Genomic DNA, 19,566 nt, shown 5'->3' on the forward strand with positions numbered 1-19,566 from the left:
TTCCCATTGTCCACGAAAGAACGCATTGATTCTATGTCACATTCGGATATTGCTGTAGATTTTCCATAGGATTAGTCGAACTAGAGGGCGCGCCATAATGCTTAAACCCTTCTCTCGTTTTAACATACTAACGGTTGGGCTGCGTCATTTTGAGAAGATCTGGGTAATCGAATGAACGGCAACTGAAAATGACAGGGATGATTAATTTTATTGTATCTATGGTGGTCCACTGGTAACTTGAAGATGATTCATAGCATGATTTTCTGTCCACCTACTATCAGAACGTTCGTAGAATGAGAACAAAAACTCATACCTGCTTCCTGGTTTTCACCTCTTGAAACAATTGACTTTATTGTCCTTACCGAAGCTTGGCTACACGATGATATATTAAACTCCGATTTTACGACGAACTACGCAATTTATGGATGCGATTGCCATTTTCACTACCAGGTCGATAGCTGTATGTTTGCTGCATCTATCTGAGGCCAAACAGCGATCCTGGCGATAACTGGCAGACGAGGTAATGCACTTGTTGTAGGTGATTACAATCTCCTTCGGTGGATTTTCGACGACAGTTTTAGGTGCTTCCTGAAAATGTAGCATCTAAACAAGAGATGGCCATCGACGAAACGTTGGTCGCTGCTAGTTTTTATCAAATCTGCTGTCTTGGTACGTGAATGTGCGGATCTATCTAGTCTTCATCAATGACAGGGACTTGTTCGGATTGATTGTGCCTTCGACAGCTATAGTCAAGGTAGGTGCCTCACCATGAACGCTTCGTGTTACGATATTGCTCTACCGGGGAAGTAAAAGAATGTTAGTTCTATACTCGCTGTTGATAGAGACCGAGACTACCTCTGCATTTCCACGAGCTTGGCAGGAAACGAATTGTATTAGTAGGGAAAGGGAACAGAACAAGAGGTACGTCTTGGCAGACGTTACGATCTTAGCAATATGTAAGACTTTCGTGAATGCTTTCCGATAATTTTTATCGAGCAACTTGCACTTCGGACAGCCGGGAGTCATCGGGAGTGTTGCTTATTTTTAATACTTTTAGTCAATAACGTCAATAATTTTCAGATTTTTTTAGATTACGTTTTAAAACAGATTGATTTAGCTTTTAAACTTGTGAAAAAATAATCGAGGGTGGTAAACAAACCGACGCCGAAGAGATTATGAAATATTTTTGGGCAGCCTAACATAAGCTTTAACTTTATCGAAAGCTAGTATGATGGAAACACTAGCAGTTTTACCCCGGTTAGCACTGTGGAGATGTAAAGAACAGGAATTCTGTATCAAATGTGTGGCCTTAGATTGCACACTGATACAGCTTTGCCACCCAGTGGTTTCGGTTGGAATTATAATGAAAGGAAAAGCTTCAATATATTTTTGCTTTATTATCAAAATACGTTTTTTGCGCCACTCTAATACATCATGAATACATTACATCATCATATGAAGACAGACTTGAATGTGGCAGCTCTGATGTTATGCAGTAGAAAAATGCGGTATTATTTTTTTTTTGAATTCGGGCCCTGAACTGAGTCTGACTAATTTACAAGAATTTTTAAATTGTAAAACCCGAAAATTTTAAATTTGAGAAACCCGATCCGAGCGTGAAGTTTTGAAAATGGAGCACCAACCCCTATGCCAAAGACTCAGAATTTTATTATATCAAAATAATAGTACCACTCAAACCTGAAACAAAACCGTACACATCGATCTTATGTCCGCCTATGACAAAACGAATTACTGACAAGTCAAAATCACTGAAAGAGCATATTTACATGTCTGCAACCATGTATATGTATTTATAAAACAAATAACATATACATTTGAAACTGTTATCAACTCATATTCGACATTTTTCATGACACCACCCGCGTTACGACTAAACTGGTGTCAAACGACTTCAAACCCTCACAAATCCGCCAGTTTGTGAATAGAACACACAATATTTTTTATCAATTCTCGAGAATCGTGGAAATTGGAGTGTTTCTATGATGAAACCAAATCATGGCATGGCCCTTGTAGTTAGTGACTTATGAGGCTCTCATAAGACATTTCCTGGGCTGATCCCAATCAATACACTAAAACTATTGCGTCTAGTACAAATTTATCGTCTAACTTGTCCCAAGTTAGTGTTGTGCACCTTATGCATAAATTGTTTTGGGAGTTACAGAATGATTTTAACCCTAGAACGTTGCACTGAGGTATAAATGTACCCCAGGCCTTCTTTGGAGCCACGTAAAGACGAGAATTCGGCATTTTCCGATCTGGGACCTTGTCTGGGACCATAACCATAATTCAGTTTAGAGTTCCTAGTAAGAGTAGGAAAAGGTGGTATAGCCAGTTTGCTTATAGCCTTCATAGAAGCAGGTGTCAAAGTTGGCGTGGGGTACATTTGTACCCCAGTGTACGGTTGCTGTTAGTGTTTCGTCTGGTTTCGAACTGTCAGTGGAAATGTGATTCGTGACAATACCAGTTTAAATACTGATTGTTTTACTGCATAACTAACAATGAGTATTATATAATCTTTTGTAATCATTTATTCAATTAATTTAAATTAATTTTGAAGCGGAACAAAAAATCATTCTCATTTTTGCTGATTTCTATTGTTGTATTGTTTATTTTTTATAGGTTTTCAAAGCAATGACTCGCAAGTATAATTTGCGCACAGTTACTGCTGTAACAGTAACGTTGCGTGTTATCAATGTGTTACTGGCCAGAAATATTTTTTTCATTTCAATTTCCACCCAATTTCGTGGTATTTTCCAAAAGCCGATTTTTAAACTTTCACTCTTCTAAATAATTACACTTTTTTTTTAAAATGTCGAAATTCCATTTAATAGCGTTTTAAGACCATTCTTTCGACTTTTAGAATAATTTGATTTTTTTTCAAATCGGTTGAAAATTCGCAAAGTTATGGTAATGTTTACGAAAAAAGTCAAAACCGCGATTTAATCATTTTTTTATTTTATCCAAACTAATTTATGTATCAGTGATTCAATAAATTCTGTACTTTCACTTACACAGCTGTTTTCGCCATTAAAAAACCGAAGAAAATGATTTCGTTTGTTTGCAATTTTACCTGCGAAAATTGCGATCAAGCGCGTGGGGTACATTTTTACCCAGTGCAACGTTCTAAGGTGGAAAACGCAAGTGCAACGTTCTAGGGTTACTAAACATGTCTGAAAACATTTAATTTTTGAATTTCGGTAAACGGTACATTTCCAAGTTTGGACAACGGTACTACAGTCACTCAGATTTCAAACTTATTAAAATGGGTACCAGTTTAATGACTCGATGGATGCAGCTCAATAAGATCAACTATTATGATCGCTACGATGATGAGAACACCTCAATAATCGAACGTAATTAATTGTTAATTTCAATAGAATTTCTCCCCCAAAGCAAAAACATCCCATTCACAACCATTTCTAACTCAATCTCCCCTATCCGGTAGGGCGCATTTTCCCATTGCACATAACTACTTTTTCAGCACTTCAGCCGAATTCGTTCGACTTTTTATATACCTGCTTACACTTACACAGAGCATTATTTTCTCTCCTGTTGTGTTGTTGTTTCAGTCGTTTCAGTACATTTTTGTATATGATTGCCACCTACGTACATATGTATTGGATCAAGGCATCCATTCCATTCAGCAGCAGCAGCAGCAAACAGATCGCTGGCAGCAACCGAGGAAAGGCGAACAGTGATAGAGACGATTTTATAAACGACGAAAAAATGGCAACGCAAGAAAAAGTGTCAAAAACGAGTAGTTTTCAGTCGCTGGTTCGGTGCAGTTTTGGTTTGGCCAGTCGTATAGTGAAAATCGGTGCATAATCCGGAAAATAGTACTTGTTCCAGCCAGCGGGTGTTCGATAGGGTGGAAGTGACACTAGGATTTAGTCTGATCAGTGTCGGTAGTGTACCGAAGGAAACCGAACCCTTTCGGGGAACCTGAGACATAGTACATTTTAATATAGTCGTGATGATGAATGAAGACTTTTTTTTAATGTCAGATAGTGAATATTAATGGGGAGTCGTTGTTACTGACAGACAGACTGACTGTAGTGACTGGTAGACATTCTTCGCTGGAAGAGAGGGTGAATCGATGAAAGTGTAGTGAGTCAGGCGGAGATGTGTAAAAGGGTCCATGGTCTAAAGTGAAGAGAAGGCAACAGTGCAAGAAAGTAACGACGGTCGGGGCGAGAGCGAACGCAGACTATCCCTTCTTGATAGATAAAATTGTTCCTCAGTAAAACGAAGAAATTGAAATCGATTGTTAAAAAAAACCTTGTAGTAAATAAAAAAACGTCACTAGATAGCACAGGGTAATCAATCGAATCTGCTACGTATTAAGTAATTGAATAGCCCGTACAGAGCAGCGAGTGAAAAACCGGATAATCAACCCGGACCCGGAAGGTGGGGGTGAGCCGTCAGAATGGTCCACCACCATCAACGGCGACCGAAGCAGCTCCAGCCGAATGTGCTGGGCCATCTGGTCAGTCGCCAGCTTGGTGATAATGTGAAACAGTTCCGCAACAATCTGTTCCACCAGCGGTTGAGGATCGCCAAGAACCTCTACAAAAAGGATCTGGTATCGCACTATGGCTGCGTTAATGCCATCGAGTTCAGCAAGGAGGGGGAGCTGCTAGTTTCAGGTGAGTGTCATTATATGAACCGTAGACCGTGTTTTGTATTTGCATGTTTCGAAAGGTGTTTAATTTTCTGCCAGTTCGGGATTTTATTTGTCTCGAAAAGTTTCTATTTTTTTTTTGGCAGCACACACAGGGGGGTCATCGCTGAACAAAATGGCCTGTACTCATATACGCAACAACCAGACCGGGCCAAGGCAGCAAGGGGGATAATAATCACGTTCTTCGCCCCTGTGTGTGCCATCGGCCGTCCGTGGTGATGGTGACTGCTGACACTGCTGCTGCACCATCACGACCAAGGATGGGCTGCTAAAGCGAAAACAAAAATAAACGATAGCAGGCGAGCAGAGTAATAGTAAAAATGAAAAGAAAAAAAATACACGAACGAATGTGGATGACATTTCTTGGGTTTGCATTCGATACGGTTTATTCTGTTTATCAGGAAAAAATCAATTTAATGTTCTAGACAGATTTGTGCCAATATTATTATGGTTTTCAAGATCTCCAGCGGGACAGTAAAGAAAACTATGTACTGTAGGTTGTCGGAAAAAATTCTTTTCAGCAATAAAAAAACATTGTTTACGCATTTTCACATAAAAATTTGCTGGAAAAAAACTGCGAGTTTTGCAGATATTCGTCTTTTGTTTAACGAAAACGGAAACGCTGTTCTGCTCTAAGCTTTTCTCCATCTCAAAGAAGTTTTAACCTCTCACCAAATCAAATATTCAAAATTTAGAGCCTTTTGTGGCTTGTAAATTTATCTACTAACCAGGCGTCGAAAATATCATGTTATGATGTAATTACGTAAAAAATTGAATATATTTAATGTTGTAAATTGTAATATGACTACAGATTGATTTGGAAAATTGATTAGGTAGCGTGACCATACCAGTCGAAACCCAGCGCTCAAACCTACCTGGTGCAACTCTTCCTTCGGGTCTGCCAGGCAGGCTATCGCTAGAATTTCTTTCGTGATAATTCGATCAGCTCGCACTTTTTTGGATTTACGCACACGCAGTTCTTGCAACACAACAATCAGCTGAAATCTTCGTTGTTGAAGCGATCGGCAATCCTCAATTGACTGGATAACACGAATTTTTTTTAATCATCTGCGAAGGACCGACAAGAATCACTAAATGCACGCCATGGAAGTAAAGTATAAATATCAACGGTCCCAAGTAGCTTCCCTGGGCTATTCCAAAGAAATGTCAGCTCGATTGATTTCAACCAGCGTATACGTGTTCCCTTAAAATGTCATCAAATCAAAGAACATTTAAAATTACATGCGCCAAAATATGGGCAATTCTGAATATAATAAAATGAAGTTTGCTTATTATTAGCATTAAAATAAGATCGAGATCGGAAAAAGGGGTTATAAGAGATACGGAAGAAAATAGCTAACTACCGCCGGGCAGGTTCGTTCGGAGCAATATCATTGACCACGAATTGTATGGAAAGTGGCGTAGACATGAGTCCTGAGGAAGACCATATGTAGCTGAATTTCCACGTTAACAAATCGCCATACAAAAAATGGATGTCCTTTCCAGAAAAGCTTAGCAAAATTTTTTTTAATGTCGGTGAAAATCCAAGCTGCTACAGGTTCTCAGAAAGAATGTTAATAGCAACTGAAAAACAGTGCCATTAAAATCCAAGAAATCTGATGCCATTTACTCCTTACTAGCATAGGCTATTTGAATTTCTGTTCATAACAACGCAAGGCAATCGTGTGTCCCTTTGCCTTCGCGGAAACCAAATGGTGTATCTGACAGTGAGCCTTTTTCTTAGACCCAATTATCGAAACGGAACAGTATCATTTTCTCGAACATCTTCCGGATACAGCATCGTAACCGGCCGATACGAGTTGTGATCGGAGGCAAATTTTTCTGGTTGGCGATGATACTTGTCTCCAACCTTATTAAATAAATTTAACAAGCGTTTTTTTGGCAGAGTCTGGCAGATTCTTCAACAAGTTGAGTTTGATTCTGTCTGGCCCTGGGACTGTAATGTTACATGGTTAGAGAGCAAGTGGGAACTGCACCGTCGAAAAAAGTCTTGGTTCGCGCAACCGTGAGGGAAGGCGGCGCGATTTTGTGTCGGGGCGAAATCCGGATAAACATTCTTGACGAATTCGAAAATGCAACGGTTTTGAATATTCCACGCTCTCATAGGTACTTCGGTTTCGCATACGTACGGGGCCGTGGCCCAAGGAGTGCTCATCGATGTTTCTCGCGTTAGTCCGCCAACGAACCGGTGGCAGTAACTACTTTTATTGGCTTTCATCACACTCTTCATACGTGTTTCTAGCGTCGTGTACTGGTGATAGCTAGCGGGTAGCCCAACGTTTCGGAAGATCTTGTATGCAGCGGTCTCAAGATCTTGTCCTGTCCCACTATGGGTTGAGTGAGAGACCGTCCACGAGAGTTCGCGTCTGGTACGAGTTTGGTCTGAGCTTGAATCGCGGTGTCGAGAATAAAGCCAGCGCGCACATTAATTGCAGCTTTAACCACGGCGGGTCATTCGCTGATAATTGGATATAAAAGTACAATACTTTTGATTTGTAATGAAATTGTGTTTGTTTTTGTTTATAGATGTTCCATCCGAAATGATCATGATCTTTGCGCAGGGTTGGTAGATCAATGGACCACGGGAAACCTCCCCACAACTCGACGGAGTGTGGTGGAGGATCCGCATCTATCAGATGTCGCCGTATAGTCCCGCATTATTGACTAATATGAATATCGACATTTGCTCCTGGACATGCTCGTTCGAAAGGATGTCTCTGATCGATCGCAGCATGGCGTATTGTTGTCGTAGATTTTCGAGTTGCTTACAGTTGCATAGGATGTGCTTGACAATCAGGCGCGTGTTGCAAGGGGTGCATTTGGGGATGGGGTTGTTGGCTATACAGTGCGCGTGGGTCAATCTGGTGTGGCCGACGCGAAGCCGGGGGAGGATCTTCTGCTCTCTCTCTCTCTGGTTGTTGCGGTTGGTGCATACGTTGAGGGATCTTTTTATTTTCTCTTGTCGATTGTTGCTGTTTCCACCGAGACCAGGGCGCGAGTCCACCCACCGAGGGAGGCTAATCGATCTGCGTCGACATTCCATTCTATTCCGCTGTGACCTGGTATCCAGCAGATGGACAAAAGTGGGTCGCGGTAGGCTGCAATGGCCTGTACGAAAGGGTGCATCGATGTCCCGCTCTTTAACACGGAGAGCGAGTCATTGAAGATAACCGTCGGGGAGTCGGTTGGTATTTTATCCTTTGTTACTGCCTGTACAGCTGTCTACGGAGAAGCGGAGGAGGGCAGGCGGAAGAAGAACCCGTCCTCCAAGCCACTGATCCCCGCCTCCACCTCATTAATGGCCTTGGATCCATCGGTGAATATTCGGCCTGATTATTTTCTGTTGACTAGTGACTGATGGTGGGCTCCGATGCGGTTAGGGAGTTGCCTGTGTTGACGACCAGGGATAGGCTGTAGTCGATGTTGTGGCTCGCGTCGATGGGCCGTAGGGAATCGCTTGCGCACTTGTTGGTCCGTGGCTATGGAAAGAGCGAACTACTCGTCTCTCGATGTTTTTTTTTTCAAGAATCCGTGACATCACTTGAATTCTGTATCTGCGGGTCTGGCAGATGTGCTTGGTAGCTGCCGACCACTTTCGGCTCTTTCCGGAAGCATATCTGAAGCCCGTTACGTGAGACCGACCTGGCGTTGGCGGGGTGAATGGATCCGCAGCAGTGAGCGATGTTAGAGCCGGTAGTTTGAGCCCATCGTTCGACCGCGTTGACGGCGGCTGGTAGGGAGATCGGGATATGGGGGATCGTTTTTCACAAGGCGACTAGGATGATGTCTTCCGCGTAGACGACCACGTAGATTGCGTTGGGTAGTGAAGCGAATGTTGCAAGCACTGATCCTTGTGGGACTCCGTTGGTCTCCCAGAATTCGTCGGAGAGTTCGCCGCCGATGTATACCTGGAATCGCCTGTCTTTTAGGTGATTTTGAATGAAAGCTCTGAGAGTTCCATGAATGCCCCATCGGGGCGGCTGTCGCAGTACTCTTCGCGTCACAAGTCTAAGGCGATCTAGTGCTTTGATGCAGCCTGAATCCGTGTTATTGAACCCGTCTTCAAAATGGTCATATTGAGGCACAAAGCTCGAGGAGTGAGATAGATCGATTATTGTCATGTAGGCAACCCCTTGCCGTTCCGTGGGAGTTGAAATCACCCCTTTTTATTTCGCATGAGGTCATACGAAACATTGATACAATTGCTTTGGTTTTGCACCAGACCTTTCTCGAGTAGTTATGTTAGGAGGTCCTTGACATCTTCTGGATTTTACAACGAAGCTTAGGAGAGGATATATTCCTCTTTTTTCTATTACTTCTAGGTACAGCAAATGTTCCCTCCTGGGAGTCATCAGAGTTACATTCGTCACTAGACAAATTACTATAGATATTTGTAGAAACCGGTGACGTAGCTATCTTTAGCATTTCTGCAAAAGATCGCTTAGAACGTCCCTGAAGGGAACGCTTCAGTTGGAGGGTTTTATGTGGACGACTGGGATCTTCAAACGCTTCGTCTCCTACTTCAACTGCTACGCGTAATGCACCGTGGCCATATCGGGCCAGAATACGGGATCGTCTTTTGGGTGGTATTTCTTAATGAAGAATGCAACTTTCGTTAACCCTTTTGTGCTGCACACCTCTCCGTTGACAGAAAGTTGTGAAGAAAAGAAGACCGGCTTTGAAATCCTCTTCTCATTGATTGTCAGCCACAAGAAAACCTTCTTTGGGAGACGTGCTTTACATCGCTGCTCATTTCCTTCCTAGGGAACGTGAAATAATTGGTCAGTCGTAACCGTCGAGCGTGAGATACGTCATGTCGTCCGTGATCACAACCTGGCTGCGCTTCACAGGGACGACATCCTTGACGAGCACTTTCAGCTGCTCCTTTTGTGTGGCCGCTTGCTCGACTTCCGCTTTCTCATGACGATGTTTATGTTGGCCAAATGCCTATTACTCGTCTGGGTGGTCGCATCGACCTCCTGGCCCAAGGTGCGGAAGGATTTTGTCTCCTTGCTTTCCTGTCTGCTACTTTAGCGCTTGCTTTACCATCAGCTCTCGCAAAACCGTCAGAACCGGAACCCGGTTAGCACTTGATGCACTTACCCTTTTTCAGAAGTGTCCGAATATTGTATATGGGCGGTCCGCTTTATCCGGCCTACACGAAGTGCGCCACGATGACGGATTTCTTTGGATTCGTGAAGTTGGTCTCTTTTTTATTGCAAGCGTTGTGATCGCTCAAATCACTGGCCGGCACTTTTGACGGGTATCTTTCCGCCATGGAATTGAATAACGACGACGTCTTTTGGTCTAAGCTCCATTTGCACCTTCTGTAAACATTTTTCCTCACAGACACTTGATCTAATGCGAATCTAGTCAACGGCCGCCGTATTTGGTTAGATCTTCACTTTTTGCTTCTAAAATTCACTCATCTCGACGGATCACCACGACGAGAATAGAAGTAACATTTGGATTATATTTCGGGACTACTCGAAAAACTAATTCGAGATAGCGATCGCGTCGTCCAAAACATGGGACGGCCTCCTTTAAATGAGATATTTATCATTTAACACCTTTCGCCCTTTTTTAAGTAAACTAATCTCCAAATAAAACACACTTTAGTTCCTCTATTTTATGATAGTGTGCAAAATTAGCAGAAACTCAGACACTATAGACAAATATCTTATATCATCAAAGATCCGGCACTTGATTATTCATATTCAGATATTTTGGGCCACACTTGAAATATATAAATTTTTACATCAATTCATCTGTCTACAGTTCAAGCATACTTATGTTTTTACCCTTACCCAACAGGTGGAGACGATCGCCGAGTTCTCCTGTGGCACGTGGACAAATCCATCCAGGAGAAGGAATCACCGGCCTCGATGCAGAAGCAGCACCTGAGCAACATCTTCTGTCTCGGTATGGACTCGCGGAACGCTCGCGTTTTCTCCGGCGGAAACGACGATGTCGTCATTGTTCACGATGTTCAAACGTGAGTTAGAATGTGGCCTGCTTAGATTGAGACCATTCTCTAATTCTAATTTTATTTTCAGACGAGAATCGGTGGACGTATTCCTGCACAGTAAACCCGTGTACGGTCTATCGATCGATCCTTCCAATAATGACCTATTCGCGACGGCCGGCGAAGATGGAAAGATTCTGATTTTTGACATGCGGGATGGTTCGGATGTGATGTGCGTTTCACGGTGCCGTTCACCGTACCATGCCGTGATGTATCATCCGTACGATGCCGGGTTCATCGTAACGGCCAATGCAAAGGAGGGTGCCGCCCTGTGGGATCTTAGAGCTCCGAAGATGCCAACGATTCGGTACGGTGGAGAGAATGCTGCCCAAAGCTGTATGAGCATTCGGTTCAACAGTTTGGGTACACAGGTGCTGGCACTGAGAAGACGTCTACCGCCGATTCTGTTCTCGACGGCTTCACCGGAACCGATCTGCCAGTTTTACCATCCGGATTACTACAATTCGTGTACGATGAAAAGTTGCTGCTTTGCTGGCGAGAGGGATCAATTTGTGCTGTCCGGTTCGGATGATTTTAATCTGTACGTGTGGCGCGTGACCGATGCAGATGTGAACGATACCGATCAGTGGGTCGATCGAAATCAGATGGTTCTTTACGGACATCGGTCGATCGTCAATCAGGTTAGATACAATCCGCAAAAGTGTTTAATAGCTTCATCCGGAGTGGAAAAGATCGTGAAGCTTTGGACTCCGTTCGAGCTGGAATCGTGGCGTGGAAGTTTGGTGGAGGAAGCAACGGGTCCGGAAAATCCGAGAGAAGTGTTCACCAATGAGGAGTACATTTCACTGAACATGACTCACGATTATAGTCATCAATCGACCACGGAGGACCCGCGAATGATGGCATTCTTCGACTATCTTGTTCAGCAGGAGATTGAAGGTTGGAACAGTGAAACGTCGGATCAAACATCGGAGCACAGTTCGGATGAGAACGAATCTTCCCGACCGGACACGACTCAGACTTCGGATACGGAATCCGTTCAGAACTATATCCCACTGCGCGGACAGCAGCAAAGTCGTCGAGGAGATGTAGCTCAGCGAACGAAATACCGGAATCGGATTGCATATCTAATTGCCACCAAGCGAAATCGATTGAAGCGACTCGCTCTGAAGACTGCCAATGCCCGAGCCACTAATCGGCGGACGATAACGAAGACAAAGTACGGGTTGCGCAATCAGCCAAAACGTCCCGGATTGGGGGCACTTCGAACCACACGAAAGGGTATCGGTAAACGGAATCGACGGCTTAGTACTAGTAAGTACAGTAAGCGTCCAGTTTCACACGAGCAGACAAGTGATTCGGAGGTTTCAAAATCGACCAAGAAGCGTCGTATGCAAACCACCAATCTGAATTTAGCAGTGTATCGAACGTACCGGCGGAAATCCAAAGGAACACCATCATCTTCCAACACTAGCACCCGGGTCGAGGAATCCAGCTCCGATGATGACGATGCGGACAACGATAGTGAGCAACCGCAGCCATCGGCTGCGAAGAAGCTCAAACTGAGCTGTGACAGTTTGGGTAATTTTCCTTCGACCTCCAGAGGTTTCCCGGGCGGTAGTAGTACAGGCAGCAATATCTACAATAATGGAGCCGGTCCGAGTGGGTTGTGCAATGCAGTGCGAACGGGTGCCTCGGGGAACGGTGCCGGGGGAAGCAGAAGCAGTACATATGTTAGCATGGATACGCCTAGCACCAGTACCGGGCTGACCGGGAATGGGAGAAGTGAGTATTTTTTATATTATCTGAATGATTTCGGTGCTGGTAGTGCTGTTTTGGGCATTGTGGCCAGAACGTTTTGTGCAGAGGAACTTCAACCCAGGAAAATAGGAATAAACTTGAAAAGAAAATTCGTTTATGGGTAGCAGCACACAGCAGCCTAGTTTGGATTCTTCTCGTCTGGTATTTCCTTCGACCTAGGATGTTTATAGATCGTTTCACCAGCTTCAGCCCCATTATCCATCTTAAAACGTAACTGCAAACACCAACTGGAGTTTGGTGTAGGTCGAAGAAGTTTCTGTGCTGGTAATGTAACAACGTTCGTCCACAAATTAGAAGTTGATTGTTCTAATATTTTAAGCGATAGTCAAAGTTTAGTGCATGCCAAGTTGATATAAACCGGTTAAAGTTGAAAATTACATTATCATTTCTTTTTTTACAGATTTATTGTTCCACATAGCATCGACCACCAATGACGACGATGATTCCGACGACGACCCGTCGATTCCGGAACATCCGGCCTCACCGGACAATCTGCTTCGGGTTATCACATCACCGATTAATCACTTCGAACTCCCGCCGAATTCCTCCAGCGACCTCCTAGCGGTCGATCATAACGACAACAACATTCTAGACCACAGCAACAACAACAGTAGCTACGTGAATCACAATAACAATTCTAGCAATAATAGTAACAACAACAATAACAATATCAGTAGAGCCAACAGCAGCATCCTTAACCTTAACAGCAATTCAATCCAGAACGGTAGCAGCCAGAAGCAGATGCTCTCAGCAGCAAACGACAACAATGAGTCATCCTCGTCGTACAACCAGGTTTACGACCATACCTACTCCAGTCGGTCAAACTCGAGGCTGTCCAGCAGCTACGATTACGATTGTTCCTCCAGCAACGACAGTTTCGTGGACTATTTCAACAACAAAAAGAAATTGTTAGCATCAATCGATCAGCAGCAACCGGGATGTTCCTCTTCAACCGGCGCATCAACACGGAAACCACAACAGCCGGACTATAACCGGGAACTGCTAAACTACACTCCGGACAGTGGAATCGCCACCGGTCCGTGCAGTTCCGTGTCCACCAACGGTTTCCCGTCCAGTGTCAAATCCCGCACTTCCCTGAACAGCAATAGCAACGGGAACTATCTGGAAGCTACACCCGGAACTAGTGGATTAAGTAGCACTATCGGTGGTGGTGGTGGTGTTGGCGGAAGTGGTCCGATGGCAAACGGCAGTAGTAGTAATGGGGTCGATCTTGGTTCGAAACTGTTCCAGCAAAAGGTGGCCCGGGTGCGGAAAAACTATCGCAAGCACTTCTGTGATGACTCGGATAGCGAGTGAACTAGGGTTGTGGCTACGGCTGTTCCGGAGTACCCTATCTAATCACTGAAGGAGCATTCGTTTGAAGTACAGCGCAGAGTATGGTTAAAGAACTGTGTCGAACTAATAAAGTGACTAGAAATGCTTATGGAAGCGAACATAAAGATACGATAGATTCTATTCAGTAAGTTTTTGGTATGAGTTCAAGTCTCAGTCTACGATGTGGATGGAAAATGTAGTTTCGAAGATGTACAAGAATAAAATTCTTATTACACCGATTCTTCGGCAGGCGACAAAATCAGCGAACCTTAATTGTTGTGTTAGTGATAGTCTTCTACTATGATTGTCTTTGTAGTAGTTTGTATGAGCGAGGAAGCAATTTGAGCTAACCGTACAAGTAGGCCCGTAACAGCACAATCACCAACATTTTTGTCGTGTCTCCTGAGCTGCTCGTACCCAAATAGAAGAGAAATGGGCAGTTTTACGATAGAAACAGCTACATATTCAAGTATGTGGATACAGTTGGTACTCACCTAACACACTACATATTACTGATACTAATTAGAATGTTAAGAGGAAAAAAACCGTGATTTACTAATCATAATATTACTATTAAATATATACTAAACCCATACACTATAGATTGTATCCATCAGATGTAAGATCAAACTTTATACCGTTATGCGGACATGTGCGGTTTTGTATTTGCGTGTTAAGGCGGAAGTGAGTGGTAGGTGTAGTAAATACACTAGCTCACGCAAAGCATACCCACGTAGGTAACAAGAAGGCAGGCAGGCAGTCCTGATATAAAGCCCACATAAGGAAGCGATTGAATAAACTTACTTTACGATTTATCACCTAGCTAGGTTTTTTCTACTTTCTTGGGTTAAATTGTTGAGTTCGAGAAACGCTGGAATCTGAAAGAATTCCTTTTGCGATATTTCACGAAATTACATGCCAATGATTAACGGAACGTGCAACGTAGGTTGAAGACTGTTCCCACAATATTTGGGTAGCATGTAAACGATCAACGGGGACTCCGAATTGACATCAATGGATTATGAGGAGGTTTGAGTACACAGGTAATTTGTTAGTTTATTTTTCTAGCAAGAAATTATAATTATATTTTGCTTAGCAGGGTACAAGTCTCCATAAGTGTCGGTATCCGGACCAGGATCCCCGTGTCTTTGGACGACGATAAAATAGAGGTACGTCTACAAGAGCTAGCCCTGGGTACTACAAGTGTATTGAACCGCGATCTGCAGATTCTACAATTAAGACATGGACGAATGTTCCCTCGGACAATACCAATTGTCTAACGAACCAGCTTGTCAACTCATGCATAATGCTGTCAGAACAGAGAGTTACATCTAACACCTTCCCTGCCAGATCGTGCAAATGGTGGAAGATTTCCTACATTAAGTGCATTGAGATTTGATCTGCTTAAGTATTCAATGCCTCTCAAATTGATATCTGAGTTGCCCCTCATTGTGTGGTGGGTATTTCCATCACCGCCCATTTTTTTACAATTGAGAATGCATTTACGAACTGATCCAGTACACGTGCTTACTAGTTGCCAAGCTACCACACGGAAGTATACTGGAGTGTCGGGCTTGACCAGGACTAAACTACCTAACGGGTAATACCAACTAAACTCCATTGGGCTCCACCATCTTTCCCCCAGGAACTATCTCCCGGCATTACTTCTGGGGGGGATGGCAGTACTTATCACCCTTATTCTTGTTTACGACGAATGCAAGATTCGTTCGAAAGAGGTTTGTATTCCCGTTTACGACAGCAAAATCAAATGGGCATACTATTCCTTCGAATCGCTTTCGAACGAATCTCGCATTCGTCGTAAACAAGAATAAGGGTGAATGTACTCACTCACACTCGCTTACGCACGCACACATCCAGTATGAGGCTTATTTGGGTGCTCACCCCTGTCACACCATGTGAGGCTGACTTGGATGCTCACCCTACATTCCTCTGCCAAGCCACGAGGTATCACTAGCGATAGGTACCAACATTCTACGCTACGACCTTCCCATCTCGGCATGGGCAGTCCATACATTCACTAACTCTTCTGCCATGCTTCGGTGTGACTACCGCGATTGCCACCTGCTGCGCCACACTTGCCTCAACATGAGCAGACCATTCGCTCACTTCTCCGCGCTCAGCCCTTTCCGCTCTAACTAACCAATCACAAGTTAGTCATGCTTGTCGTCTGCTGCCCGTGCGCGCCAGATTCTCTGCAATCTGAGTGGTTGCAGCCGAGACTGCGTTCCACTTCTCCACCGATTGACACATCCGCTGAATAAGGGTATCAGGGGTTGTGTCCCAGCCACAGACGTCAAGCATTGCTCTTCTTTCGACGTCGAAACGAGGACATACGAACAGTATGTGCTCCGCTGTTTCGTCAACACCTGGGCAGTAAGGGCAGACGGGGGCCTCCACGTGCCCATGCCTGTGGAGGTACTGTCGGAAGTAGCCATAGCCTGACATGAATTGTGTCAGATGGAAGTGAACTTCCCCATGGGGTCTACCCACCCTGCTCGATATGTTAGGTATCAGCCGGTGGGTCCACCTGCCTTTCGAGGAGTTATCCCACTCGCGCTGCCAACTGGCGACCGAAGCCACCGTGGTACGCTCGCGGACTCCTCTAGTGCCACACAGCTCAAAACACTCCTCGTCTTCCCGTATGACCAGCCCGATTGGCATCATGCTCGCTACGCAGGATGCATTGTGTGATACCGTTCGGTAGGCAGCTCTCCAGCTTCCGAAGGTAACTGGTTACCCTCAGTGCTTTCGCCCAGGACGGGCCGCCGTACCTAAGGATAGATACGGCAACGCCTGCCAGTGGCCTATGCCTACTTGCGCACGCTGTTGGACATCATCCTCGATAATGCCACAACAGCCGTCGAAGCCCTCATGCACCCATAGCCGACATGGCTGCCTTAGGTCATCTTGTCATCTATGATGACCCCAAGAATCTTCAGACTCCACTTTGAAGTGATCACGACTTCTCCCACTTGAATAACTGCATGTTGTACCGACTTGCGGTTGTTGACGATAACCACCTCCGTCTTATGTTGAGCGAGCTCCAGACCTCTCGCGCTCATCCATTCCGCCACAGTTCTGATCGCGTGTGCTGCAGTCAGTTCTACTTCGGGGATTGACTCCCCGTAGACCTTCAAGGTAACATCATCGACGAAGCCGAAGATCTTGACACCAGGAGGGAACTTTAGTCTCAGAACCTCAGAACCGTCATACATAAGGTTCCATAATACCGGGCTCAGAATCGAGCCTTACGGGACTCCTGCGGTACTAGGAACGCTTCTCTGACCAGCATCGGTCTCGTATAGTAATACACGGTTCTGGAAGTAGCTTTCCAAGATCCGATACAGACCCACCGGTAGGCTAAGCCGGCGTAACGAGAGCGCGATGGCATCCCAGCTTGCGCTGCTGTTGAATGCGTTCGTCACATCAAGTGTCACTAACGCACAGTATCGAATACCTCGCCTTTTCCGTTGGATCGCTATCTCGGCGGTTTTTACCACTGAGTTGATAGCGTCCACCGTGGACTTACCCTTTTGAAAACTGATTGCTTGACAAGCCGTCCGTGCCTTCTGAGTACGGGGCTAGTCCGCCGCGGGTTCCCGGGCATCGGCAATAGTACGGCACTCGTCAAGGCATCTCTGCATAGCTAGCCTGAACATGTTCGGGTTCGCTATGATCACTGCCTTGAGAGCGCTGTTTGGAACTCCATCCGGCCCGGTGACCATTCGAGGGGTGAAGAGCCCCCTTTGGTCTTAGCCATTACGATCCTGTAGGCGTCACCCCACGGATTCGCATTTGGAACCCTCGCACAGGTTGTTGAAACACGCTCTCTTGCTGCTTTTAATGGCCTTGATAAGGGCCAATTTCGCAGCTCGAAACACTTCACGGTGGTCCGCTCTTGCATCCTCGGTGCGGGCTCTTTGCATCCTACGTCTAGCTCTGAGGCAGGCTGATCGCAGAGCTGCAATCTCGGCACTCCACCAGTATACCACGCGTATACCGTTTCTTGGCAGGGTTCTCCTCGGCATAGTGGCGTCGCACGCGCGTGGTAGAACTGCTACCAGCGCATCCCCGCTTAGACTGTCGACTGTTGGCCTCCAGCTCCAGGGCCGCGGTGAAAGCTTCGATGTCGAAGTGGTTGGACTTCCACCCGCGTACCTGACAGGGATCTCCCACCCTTGGATGCTGCACACCATAGTTGATCCTAAAGCGAATTGCTATATGATCGCTATGGGTGTAGCCGTCGTCTACCCTCCATTCCATGCCTGGAACCAGACTCGGGCTGGCAAATGTTACGTCAATCCACGCCTCTACCCCGTTTCTACGGAATGTGCTAGTGGAACCATCATTGATTAGCACTGCGTCGTTTCGCAACCGCCTCCAGTAGCGCTTGGCCCCTGCTATTTGTACAGCGGCTGCCCCACTCTACTGCCCAAGCGTTAAAGTCTCCCGCTATAACTACCGGTTTCCGGTTCACTAGGTCTGTCGAGAGCCTGTCGATCATCTGGTTGAACTGTTCTATGGGCCACCTTGGTGGAGCGTAGCAGCTACAATAGAACACACCATTGATCTTGGCAATAGCAACACCCTCGGCGGAGGAGTGTATTACCTCTTGAACCGGGAACCGTCCGGTTATACAGATTGCCGCCATTCCAGACCCGTCCGACAACCAATTGCCGGCAGGGATGTTGTACGGGTCGGATAGGAGGGCAACATCTGTCCTCGACTCCGAGACCGACTGCCACAGCAGCTGTTGAGCAGCTGCACCGTGGTTAAGATTCAGCTGTGTGACGTTCACGGCTTCTTATTTGCCTCACCGAAGGGACACGAAGGTCCACTCATAGCATGATTACGGGCTTGCTTCTTGGCGGTGCAGTTAAGGCATTTATGCGCCTTAGTGCAGCCCCGCCCTTTATGATCCTCCTCGCCGCAGCGACCACATGATTTGCTCCTGTCTGTACTTTTGCATTCGTACGTTTTATGGCCGGACTCAAGGCACCGATAGCATCTATCCACTGAAGGCGGCTGGGGTATGCTAACTGGACATACCGACCAGCCGATCTTCAGCTTACCTTTCTCGGTTACCTTTTTGGCATCCGCCTTCAGTAGCCTGAGGTAGGCTACTTGGGTGCCAGAGGGTCCCTCTCTAAAGCGCACAGAGGACCGCTCGATTGTGACGTCGCATTGCTCCTTAACGGCTGCGACGACATCTTCTGCGGTCGTGAACTCGTCCAGATGCTTGCACTGGAGAGTCATTTCCGCCCCTAGCGACCTGACCTGGGCGCCTTCACCAAGAACCTCTTGGGCCAAGGCCTTGTACACCGCGCGAGGTTGTGCGCCTCGCTTCAGCACCAGAAGCATTTCTCCCGTGTTGGTGCGTCTCACGCTACGCACATCTTGCCCAAGGGCCGAAAGGCTTTCAGCCGCCTTCATCGACTTTGGGACGTCGGCGTATTTGTCCTTGTCGGTTTTTAACCACAAGGCCTCGCCTCTGTCCTTCTTCGCGGGCCGCGGTACCTCCGGTGTCGGCGCCGGCTTCTTCCTGGTGACCAGCGTCCAGGGGTTAACGCCCCCCTGCCCCGGTTGCACCGGGTTGCTGGTACCAACGCTCTGCTCAGCGAGGTCACTCTCGCCCTCGCTTACTTCGACCAAACGGCGTCTGGCCTTAACGGTTGCACGC

The 19,566-nt window shown here is 45.8% G+C and overlaps 1 protein-coding gene across 2 annotated transcripts in view; it reads left to right on the forward strand.

The window, feature by feature from the left end:
- The window catches only part of LOC131688819 (DDB1- and CUL4-associated factor 5), a 34,674-nt gene extending 19,996 nt beyond the window's left edge, over positions 1-14,678 (forward strand). For both annotated transcript variants that reach the window (XM_058973362.1, XM_058973373.1), the window contains exons 2-5: positions 3,591-4,667; positions 10,538-10,718; positions 10,780-12,494; positions 12,931-14,678. In XM_058973362.1, coding sequence (XP_058829345.1) covers positions 4,448-4,667; positions 10,538-10,718; positions 10,780-12,494; positions 12,931-13,847 — 3,033 coding nt within the window. In that variant the 5' untranslated portion in view covers positions 3,591-4,447 and the 3' untranslated portion in view covers positions 13,848-14,678. The remainder of the gene's footprint in view (positions 1-3,590; positions 4,668-10,537; positions 10,719-10,779; positions 12,495-12,930) is intronic.
- Positions 14,679-19,566: the final 4,888 nt, after the last annotated feature.

The sequence above is a fragment of the Topomyia yanbarensis genome, chromosome 1, assembly GCF_030247195.1.
Source record: "Topomyia yanbarensis strain Yona2022 chromosome 1, ASM3024719v1, whole genome shotgun sequence".
Lineage (NCBI taxonomy): Eukaryota > Metazoa > Arthropoda > Insecta > Diptera > Culicidae > Topomyia > Topomyia yanbarensis.